At 49.7% G+C, this 10,633-nt stretch overlaps 1 protein-coding gene across 1 annotated transcript; it reads right to left on the bottom strand.

The window, feature by feature from the left end:
• Positions 1 to 1,909: 1,909 nt before the first annotated feature.
• Positions 1,910 to 5,920, bottom strand: LOC123181489 (lysine-specific demethylase JMJ706; the record flags this gene model as incomplete). The annotated part of the gene is given in 10 exon segments (XM_044593755.1): positions 1,910 to 2,861; positions 3,137 to 3,400; positions 3,481 to 3,806; positions 3,889 to 4,281; positions 4,370 to 4,647; positions 4,736 to 4,815; positions 4,903 to 4,956; positions 5,037 to 5,256; positions 5,336 to 5,492; positions 5,584 to 5,920. Coding segments are annotated over 10 exon segments (2,574 nt in total), but the record flags the coding sequence as incomplete, so codon positions are not given.
• Positions 5,921 to 10,633: the final 4,713 nt, after the last annotated feature.

Here is a 10,633-nt window from a genome sequence, read left to right as displayed (position 1 = left end):
CAGCCCCTGGTGGCTCATGCGTTTCCCCTCTTGGCCCATAAAGCCCATATCTTTTGCCGAGGGTGTCCGGAACCCCTTCCGGTGACCCGATATGTACCCGGTAGCCTTCGGAACACTTCCGGTATCCGAATACTATCGTCTTATATATCAATCTTTACCTCTCGACCATTTCGAGACTCCTTGTCATGTCTCATCCGGGACTCCGACCAACATTCGGTTACCAAATCACATAACCCATATAATACTATATCGTCATCGAACGTTAATTGTGCGGACCCTACGGGTTCGAGAACTATGTAGACATGACCGAGACACCTCTTCGGTCAATAACCAATAGCGGAACCTGGATGCTCATATTGGCTCCTACATATTCTACGAAGATCTTTATCGGTCGAACCGTTATGACAACATACGTTATTCCCTTTGTCTATCGGTATGTTAGTTGCGTGAGAGTCGATTGTCGGTATCTTCATACCTAGTTCAATCTCGTTACCGGAAAGTCTCTTTACTTGTTCCGTATTACGTCACCTCGTGACTAACTCCTTAGTCGTTTGCTTGCAAGCTTATGATGTGTATTACGGAGAGGGCCCAGAGATACCTCTCCGATACTCGGAGTGAGAAATCCTAATCTCGATCTATGCCAACTCAACAAACACTTCGGAGATACCTGTAGAGCATCTTTATAATCACCCAGTTATGTTGTGACGTTTGATAGCACGCAAGGCATTCCTTCGGTATCCGGGAGTTGTATAATCTCATAGTCGAAGGAATATGTATTTGACATGAAGAAAGCAATAGCAATAAAACTGAACGATCATAATGCTAAGCTAATGGATGGGTCTTGTCCATCACATCATTATCCTAATGATGTGATCTCGTTATCAAATGACTACCCATGTCCATGGTTAGGAAACCTTAACCATCTTTGATCAACGAGATAGTCAAGTAGAGGCTCACTAGGGACACAGTGCTTGTTTATATATTCACACATGTATTTAGGTTTCCGATTAATACAATTATAGCATGAATAATAAATCTTTATCATGAATAAGGAAATATAAAATAACAACTTTATTATTGCCTCCAGGGCATATTTTCTTCAGTACCCCCACCCCGACGATGAGAAGTTGGCGGGCGACACGACGCTGTGCTGGCTACCCCACGCGCCTTGTGGGTACTGGCCGGCCTGTTGAGCCGGAAGGAGCTACCCCATGCCCGCGTGAGACGTCTCCTCCTGCTCCACTGTCGTGTCCCTGGCCTTCTTCATGTTCAGCCTGTTCCGCCGATCGGTGGTGACCGCCGCCCGACAATGAACGCCGGCCTTCCACTAGGCATTCATCTAGCCGGGGGGGCCTTGCCATCGGCGCCCTCGGCTTTCTCTACTTTGGCTGGGTGGAATCGATGGCTAGGCAAGGGAGCGAATACGTCTTCGGCGACATGGCGGGCGGATCTAGGGAGAGTGGCGGGAGCTGCGGGGGAGAAGGGGGTCGGTAGGGGGAAAATGGAGGGAAAGGGGAAAATCGGATGGTGTCGCCGACTGTGCGGGCCCACGTGTCTTTTCGCTTCAGCCGGTGCCCCCAGGCGCCCCCTGATGTGCTGGTTTTCGCTTGGGTTCGCCGGTTGTAATTTCAGCCCAAATCGATGAAAAACAAGGATATGGGGGCGCGGCTGGGCAATTTTTTCTGCTCCGGCGCCCTGTGGGGCTGTTGGAGATGCTCTTACTCTTTTTTGCTTATGCTGTAGTACTTTCCAGTGCTTCGCTGTGTAAATTTTAAAAAGTCTCATACTCCATAGGCCTCAATTGTAACGCTTGCATTTCACATGAATATGGTTCGATTCCACACTGATTAGTTCAATTGCTGCGGCTCTCAGGACAATTTCCAAAATTTCTCACACCATCCCGTCAACATCCGAAAAGAATGATTGATCGATTGAATATTTCATCAGGAGCAGGTAAGCGTACGAAAGAATACAGTTAGCAACAGCTAGCGCTGCCCTTGTTTTTGACGATAAAAACAAGAAAGAGATATACAGCTGCTAAGCAAAAGAAAACACTTGCAGAATGGAGAGGCCCAATTCCGTCACGGGCAATGCAGGCATCAAAGAGCAGCCAGCAAGCGGTGACTCAGAGGAAGCCTCTAAACAACGTGATGAATAATCGTCTTGTCTCCTTCTAATAACCGTGTGCCTACCTAGGCCGGCCTCAAATTGGAGGCCCTGCTGCACAAAGAATTGATTAACCAAGCAATCAGCCCTACCCTCCTCTCCTTTCTAAACCCAGTCAGTCAGCATCTGTGCTAACCAAAATGCAAGCGCCCTCGTGTAGTTAACAATGCACCTAAACAAAGAATTGAGTCCTATCTGTCGAGGTTGTTAGCACCTGAGCGTCGGCTACCCTAAACCGTATGCCAAAACCCAGGCGGCTTGTCATCCACTGCAAATCTCTGGCCTGAACTGCCCTGCTGCTGCTGCTCGACCAGCCTGTTATAGCTACGAGGCAACCGGATCTTCACCCGCTTCGGCCGGACCTCTGAGGCTGCTGCGTCTTTAGTTGCCTCCGCAAACTGCTGCTGGGAACAGCTGCTGGTAGATGGATACACCTTCGACTGCTGCTGGGAACAGCTGCTGGTAGATGGATACACCTTCGACTGCTGCACGGCATAACTGGTGTCGCCTTGTTGAGCTTCCAGCTGCCGCCGCTTCATCCTCCAGGCAATGGGAACCATGTCCTCTCTATCTTCCTCAGAAGAGGCAGAATTTGACTTATTGTGCCTCATACTAACTGAGGGAACTGAGTCTTCTTCAGGTCGCTTATTGTCATGTTGTGTTTCTGGGGATGCCTTCTTCAGCCGCTTCAGAACCTGAGTAAACAGTATTTATATATATCAGAAACAAAATATGCAGTGTAACAAACCTACACAAACTCCATGGATTCCCAGTTGGTTCTCAATTACCAATCACGCATTCAGTGACCTATAATATGATACACGCCTAAGCTTAACAATCTATCAGCAAATGAGGATGGCAGTGACAAAAGTAATCAAAATTGTTGCTACAGGGTCAGATGAGTAAAAATAGATTGGCTTCCTTCATTCAACAATCTGTTCTCAAATTTCGAGGTCAAACTGGAGCATACCTTCTGTTCAGACATGTTTGTTGTCTTTGTGTCAGGAGCAGATCTTCCTAATATGCTGGATCTGCGCTTGACCCGGAAGCTTTCGGAATCAGAATCAGAATTGCCACTGTATTCCATGGGTGAAGCATTGCAGGAACTAATTTCATTGCAAGCATCAGCCATGCAGGATGAATTGCCATCCAGCAGACCATTTCCTTCCATTGATGATGTTTTTATGAACTGCTTAGTAATTGACCAAATTTGGTCGGTTCGAGCTGCATGGGCCTGAAAAACAACAATATCGTTACCTCAAACTGAAAGACAACAGTTGGAAACAAGATTTGATAAGAGTGCAGTAAACTGACCTTTGGTTCTGCAGCCAGAGACCCGTCTCGTTGTGCAAAAGACGTCAACGATGAAGTTGCAGGAGAACTCTTTCCACCGTTAGCAGCATTTGCTTCTAGCAAGTTTGCTTCACTGTTGCTTATGTCCTGGTTAGTCCCAACTGATGGACCATGATCATCACCAATATCAGAAATCGCAGCTTGCTTATACGAGACATTAGCACTTGTTTCCTTATCCAGGCGAATATCCTGCTCGAATTTTCTATATAGAGCCTCTAACTCCAGTATGTCCTCTCTGACGTAGACAATCCGGTCAGATTTACAAGAGCAGCTCCGCAGTTCTTGTTCTGTACTCCAATCAACAAATAGTCAGGTAAAATACAAACTTGAGGGGAAGGCTAGAGAAACAGCAATGTCAGGATTTCCTACCATGATGAAGGCAGATAGGATCAAAGGTGCATCCGCATGACACATGTGTAACGTAGCAATCACGCCGGCACATGCTACATGATAGGTTCGAATACATTTTTGACTTGTAGTATATCTGAGAACCCATTTTAGCGAGTAAGCTGCGTGTGCGCCGCTGCAGTCGCATCAATCTCACAAAGGAAGACTTCACACAATATTGAGTGTATGGATGTTCAGAATTAATTGTTTCTGGATCACTCAGTTTGTGGGACAGAAGCATCGCAGAACGACAAAGTAGCTCCTCATGTGCAAGAAAGGGTGTTCTGTTCAGAAGTGCGTAGCGTTTGCTAGCCAGAGAGCCCAGGGGAAACCAGTCGCCAATAGCAAAATTGACAGCCTCTCCACAATTGAAGCCTGGGTAATTCAAACATTGCTTAGGATATATAGTATGCATATATGCAGAAATTACCAAGCAGAAGAAGATAGAAGAAACTATACATACCATGGCTGAAACCTGAATGGTATGAACGAGGGAATGTTATAACAAACTCTCCAGGCTTCTGCACAGCTTTATAAACAGGAACATTGTGGTCTAACAAGATATTTGGGGGGAACATTGTTGTCTTCCCTAACAGAACATCAAAAGCCGCATCCTCTCCATCACCAGTCAAAATATCCTTGTTGTACACATACTGGCTTGCCACCTTTTCAAATCCAGGAGCAGCATCGCCTGGTATCCCATACCATGTCTTAAATGCCCCACAATGATGATAATTGATGCTGGTTATGTGATAAAAGTGTTAGAATGTTGTCCATAAAAAAGGAACGAGGAATAGCCATTATCAATAACAAGAATGAGGATGAGTACCTGTACAAATAGTGATCTTCAACATGCCATGCAAACATGCTAAAGAGCATACCGATATAAAGCATTGGATCTGTCACTCCCTGTTTTCAATCAGATTAATTACAATCACGACGAATCCATATTAAGAATATATTAAAACATAAATAAGCAAGGAATAGATTACATACTGGAATTGGCGTCTGCAGAAGTCTCAGCACAGAACTGGGGAGCCGTGAAAAATTCTACAAGCACAGAGAAGAACATCAATAAAACTGTCATGTAGCCAACATCACACACAGGGAGAAAGGGAGAGAGCTTTTACCTTGAGGTTCCAGTTGCTTTTCCCAAGCTGATCACGAGGAGAAGAAGAGAAGGCACTCCCATCAACATCACAAGCATATTCAACAAAATCCATCTTTCCAGAAGAGATTTCACGCCAGAATTCCTCCTCCACGTACCTAGCAGGGAGACAACTAGCACTGGAATACTTCTTAGAGAACACTTTGTTGGCCATTCTCTCGTAGTCTCTGAAAGTGTACTTTCTGCAGAGTCGTGAAAAATGTGATGAGACTTGGAAAGCAAACTAAATATAGGTACTGAAATAGACAGAGAGTAACGCACCGTCCACTCATAAAGAAAGTGACCGTGTCGTCTTCAGCCCATTCAGCAAGACGAAGTGGCTGAACTCTAGTCATGAACTTAAAACCAGGTTGTTCCTTCATCAGCACGACACCAGCAGGCACAGAAGCGCTTACAGGAGCCACAATTTTGCAAATGCCTGGAGAGAAAGATGACATGGTCATTATTTATTCATCCATTCGGTAATACACTGGCAAGAAAAATGGGTTTGAGGTAAACGGAAGGTGTACCGTATTTTGAAGCCACTGGGGAAATTTTCTGTATATACGCAATGGGATCCTCGAATTCCTCCTTGGTGGGGCAATACACAGGGCACTCTGGTATGTTGTCTATCCACTCTAGGTTAGACATATTGAACTTGTCCACCTTGCGCTTTGCGAATGGATTATTGTTCTGGGCACTGCTAGTGCTAGGTAAACCCGCAGTAACGTTGTTGGCATGCAATCTCACCCCACAGTTTGCAGGAGTCCGCAGTGAATCCCCGCCGCTCCTCGCAGCCATGGCAGGATTGTCACCGGTGTCTTTCTGAGCACTCAAACGCATCCTCTCAAGTCTCCTCTTCTTCAGAGTCTCAAGCCCATTCCTGATCTCTGCAGGGAGACAGCTCCTTCCCTCCACCTAAGACATAGCTAGATACATCAGAGAGTGAACAAGCACATGCAGCATTGCAATTTATAATTTGCAAGCCGGCATTGACCAACAAAGACAGCAGGGTCAATTAGCACCAATAGTTTGGATGCCACGAATTGGTCATAGGTGGAACCGAAAGAGTGGCAACTCCCAGCCAAGTCAAGAAAGCAATAGTCATGGATTCAAACACGGCACATTGATGTCCTCCACGCGGGTGTTTCCCTGCCACGACCATCCGTCGCAATCAGTCTGCCACTGAATTTATCCAGAGCCGTTCTATATTCGAGGTATAAAAGGTCCTACTGTATCTCGTGGCAGCAATTCATAGAAACGCTCGCTGCTTTAAGAATAACGGTCTCTTTAATAAGAACGAATCCATAAATTTCGAATCCACGGCCATTAAATCGCAAGCACAACGGTTGATTGACTGATTGAGCGAGGTTCTGCATACTGTAGAAAAATCGGCGGGAAGAAAGGAAGAGGAAAAAGGGTACTAATTTGTAGACTTGGTCAAAGGTAGAATTACGCACATGCGGTACGACCATTGGAGTAGAAACTTGAGGAAAAGGGGAGGAAAATGCCATTGCCTGCTTGGCGCTTGCCGAACAATGGAATGCAACCCCACACGGCAAGGAATAGGACAGCCTAAACTTAACTTGGAGTACTACTAGCAGTGATTTAGCACGAGCATCTTAATTAGCCCAAAGGAGAGGGGAAAAGGAAGAAAAATAAATACTACTGGTAGAAGCCCAGCTGGTGTGTTTGACTTCTCACGCAGCGTATCTATCTACTAATCCTAACGGGGCGAGGGCGCGAGGCCAAATTAATACAGCTCATGCGGTGATGATGATACCTATGAACAAATCCAAAAACAAAGAGATGGCATAAAAAAAATAGTTCCTCCTGGTTTTCCAACATTGACGGCCTCGGAATTCACGGGGACGCAGAAACAGAGGGCGTACGAGCAACTCGACGGACGCGGATTCGTGCGTAATTCCGAATAATTCTCCCAATTGGCGTGGTTCGTGGCGGAATCCATGAATTGCTCGGCGAGGGGGAATGAAATTTACTGGGAAAACGACGCGCAGTAATTCGAATACTAGGCCTACGAGAGAGGAATCGAACAGTAACCGAACACGAACACGCATTAATTAAGGCAGCGGCGGAAGAGGAAGAGGGAGGAGAAGGAGAAAAGGCGCGGAGGAAGAGGGAGCGAGCGACGGAAGCGGAAATTACAGAGGAAGGCAGATCTCGCGACTTACCATGACTCCGGCGGGGCGCGGCGCGGTTGCGGAGGCCCGTCTAGACAATTCCCCGGCGGCACAGGTCCCGCATTCCCCTCCGGACGAGCGAGCGGCGACGGGGATCCCTCCCGGCCCGACCGAAGCCGGCACGCGCGGCGCGGCCCTCCTTCCTCGCCCCGTCGGTTATTTTCCCGCGCGAGCTACGCGGGAGGTGGAGGTGGAGGTGGAGGCGGGGGCACTGGCGCAATTGAGGGCCAGCAATGGGGGCCCCACCGCGGGGGTTGCCGGCGAGGGAGCGGGTCGCCGGAAGAGGAAGGGAACGGGACGGGACGGAACGGGTCTCTGGCTGTGGGGGAGGGGAGAGGAGAGGCGGGGAGGGTGATATGGGGAAACCGCGGAGAAGCGAGACGAGAGAGCCCCACTTGTACCCGTCGCCCACGCTTTTCTCTATCCCTCTCCCTTTATTTTCGCTTTCCTTTTTTTGCGTCGGGTCGGAGGAGGTGAGGCGAGGGAGAGGGAGGCGACGAGGTCATGGGAGCGGCGTTGGAGTTGGTTCCACCAGAACTGACGCTAACGGAACCGCGTCCCCCGCGCTCTCTCTTTCTCTCTCCCCGTCCTGCCCCTGGGCTTCCCACCTCCACCCCTCCTCGCCCATTGTCCTTCTTTCTTTCTGGTGGGACTTTTCCCTCTCCTCTCGCCTGCCTGTGTGACACGAGGGAGGGTGGGGGTGGAGGTGGGGTTAGTTGCTCACCTCACCTCACCTGCATGTGACATTTACTATCCTACCACCACCTGGGACGGACGGACGGACAGTTGGCCCAAAAGGTGCTTGCGAAAACACACAAGTAAATTCCACCTCCTCCTTTTTCTTGATTGAATGAGCTACTCCTAGGTTAGCTCGCCACGTGTCGTGCCTGCGTGAGATGAGAGGGACCCCTGTGTAACCGGAGACCAATGTTGGCTTGACTCGGATTTAGTTACGTGTGCAGGTATATTCGCCTCTAGATAGATAGTAGAGTGGACAGGTCGCGTTTTTTCACCATTCTACAGTAACTACTAACCTTTTGGTGGTTTTGATTTGATTGAAAAGCGAAGTGATTTAACTGACCCTGGAATAGGATCAGGGATACTATTCCGGTGTAGGAGCGGTGGATGGTTTCCACGGTAGGTGGCTGGTCCCGAACCAACCCCCTCCCTCCCTCCCTGGCCAAGGACGGAGAGCCAACCCAACCCTCGGGAAAGGACGGGCGCGAGCATGTATGATGGGTATCCTATTCCCATAGCCATAGGGGCTGTGCTGTTGGGCTCACGGCACCACCTGGAACAGTGCAACCACCACACCACCCACATCCATTACTCCATCCGGAGAGGAGAGGAGAGGAGAGGGGCAGTCCCGTCATCCCGCCCCCTGTGTGCGACGTCGCCGTCGTCGCCGCTCCGTTGCGTTCTGTTGCGTCGTAATGAATGCCACGGAACGGAACCCACTTGGCCAGCCCAACCTCCCCGGGCCACGGGATGGCGAAACGTGTCCCGGGCGGACGGCCGCGATCAATCGGGCTTGCGGCTGATGCGTGGCCGGTTGCGCGGTTGGAGATTAGGCGCCATCCGATCCCTCGTGTTGTTCCTTTCTTTGTTGCCGCGTCAACGGCCAAGCTCTCAACCGCCTGCCGGCTTCGTTCGCGGGTTCCGGGTTCCCCCTCTTTCGGCCGCGTGCTATTTTGTGCCCCGTTTAATCGCATCAAGTGAGAAGGCCGTAGTGGCATCTCCGGCTGGAGAGGTATGGTTAAGTAGGTGTCACCAGATTCTCACCGACCAAAACCAAAATTAATAACCGAGACAAAACAGAATCCACCTGCCTGAGATGCACGGCAAAATTATTACTCCGCTCCACTCAGGCAGTGGCATCGCAGCAGCGGCAGCCTGGGTGTGAAGCTCGTGAGCCGAAAGCGGAAAGGGAAAAAGGGGAGGCAAGGCAAAGCAAAGCTGGGGTGTGCTGTGCTGGGCTGTGTTGTGTGGCTCAGCCTCGTCCATGTGACGACCTTTTTAGGCTTTTTACTGCTGATGCCATGCTGCTGTCGTGGCCTCTAAATCTAAACTGAATCCCCTCCCGTCAGTCAGATCTGTACTAGTACCGTCATCACTCAGTCACTAGCTGCTAAGAGCAGGACCGACCCAAACGAACGGCGTATTTGTTCGTTTGAGTCGGCCGGCCGCCCGGCGTTCGTCCAGTTTTGCATTTAGGGCGGCAGTGCGTCCAACGGGCTGATTCATTTCATGTCCGCATTCAACTTTTAAATAAAAAAGGTCCGCGGCCGATTATGCCAGCGGCCATGTCTCATACTGGCATCATGCCAGCGCCGGCATACAATGCCGGATTCAGAAAATATCACCACAGTTCATGCTGGCGCACTCGTCAGCCGGCCGGCACACATGCCAGCACACAAAAAAGGGTGGGACTTGAGTTCGACCACGCCATCGCGGCTCCCGTGGTCATGTCGGCACACCTGCCGGCATACAAAAAAGATGGCGCTCACCGCCATAGATCACTCGTCGTCGAACTTGAGCATGTCGGCCTGCATTTTTTCGAACCACGGCCTCTTCCTTGACGACACGGTGTTGAGATCCACCTTTATGATCTCCACCCCGATCATCATGCTCGCGAGAGTCACTTCTTTCGCCTTGGTCTTGGCGTTGGCGGCCTCGATCTCTAGCATCTTAGCTTGCTTCTCCACCTCTAGCTCGAACATCTTGGCTTGCTTCTCGGCGTCCAGATCAAGCCTCCTCCTTTGGATCTCCATGAAAGCATCCATTTGCTCCGCCTTGAAACGCCGACGCTCCTCCTCCCTTGAGTCCTTCTTATTCATCATGCCGTCCACGCTTGCGATCAAGGTGTTGATGGCCGCATCTCGCTTGTCCTCCTTCTTGGAGTTGGTCTTCCCCCGCGGCCGTGCAGGCTCGCCCTCCCCAACATCCTCCACGGCTTTCTTCCCCCCACGCGACTTGAGTGCTGCATATTGCGCCTTAAACTTCTCCTCGTCCTTGATGACCCGATAGCAATGGGAAAGGTTGAAGCACTTGCCATTGTGTTGAACCTTGAATGCCTACAAAATGTTTCCATGCAAGCATATGGGCAAGTGATATGCAAATGAACACGCAAAGGATGAACTTGATGACACAAAAGAGGGCGGCTTGCTAGCATACCATGTCTTGCATGCCAATGCCGCTAACGGGGCGGGCCTTGACGCTCTCAAGAGTGGCGCAAAACTTGTTGCACTCCTGTTGGATCACCCTCCACCGCTTGGAAATGGAGACCCACCCGCGCGTGCTCACAAATTGGTAAGGCAGAAACTTCTTGCGCTCATGAAACTCTCGGTGGACACGAATCCAAAAGGTTGAATGCTTTTGC

This window comes from Triticum aestivum, chromosome 1D, assembly GCF_018294505.1.
Source record: "Triticum aestivum cultivar Chinese Spring chromosome 1D, IWGSC CS RefSeq v2.1, whole genome shotgun sequence".
Lineage (NCBI taxonomy): Eukaryota > Viridiplantae > Streptophyta > Magnoliopsida > Poales > Poaceae > Triticum > Triticum aestivum.
This window is presented reverse-complemented; position numbering and strand designations above follow the sequence as displayed.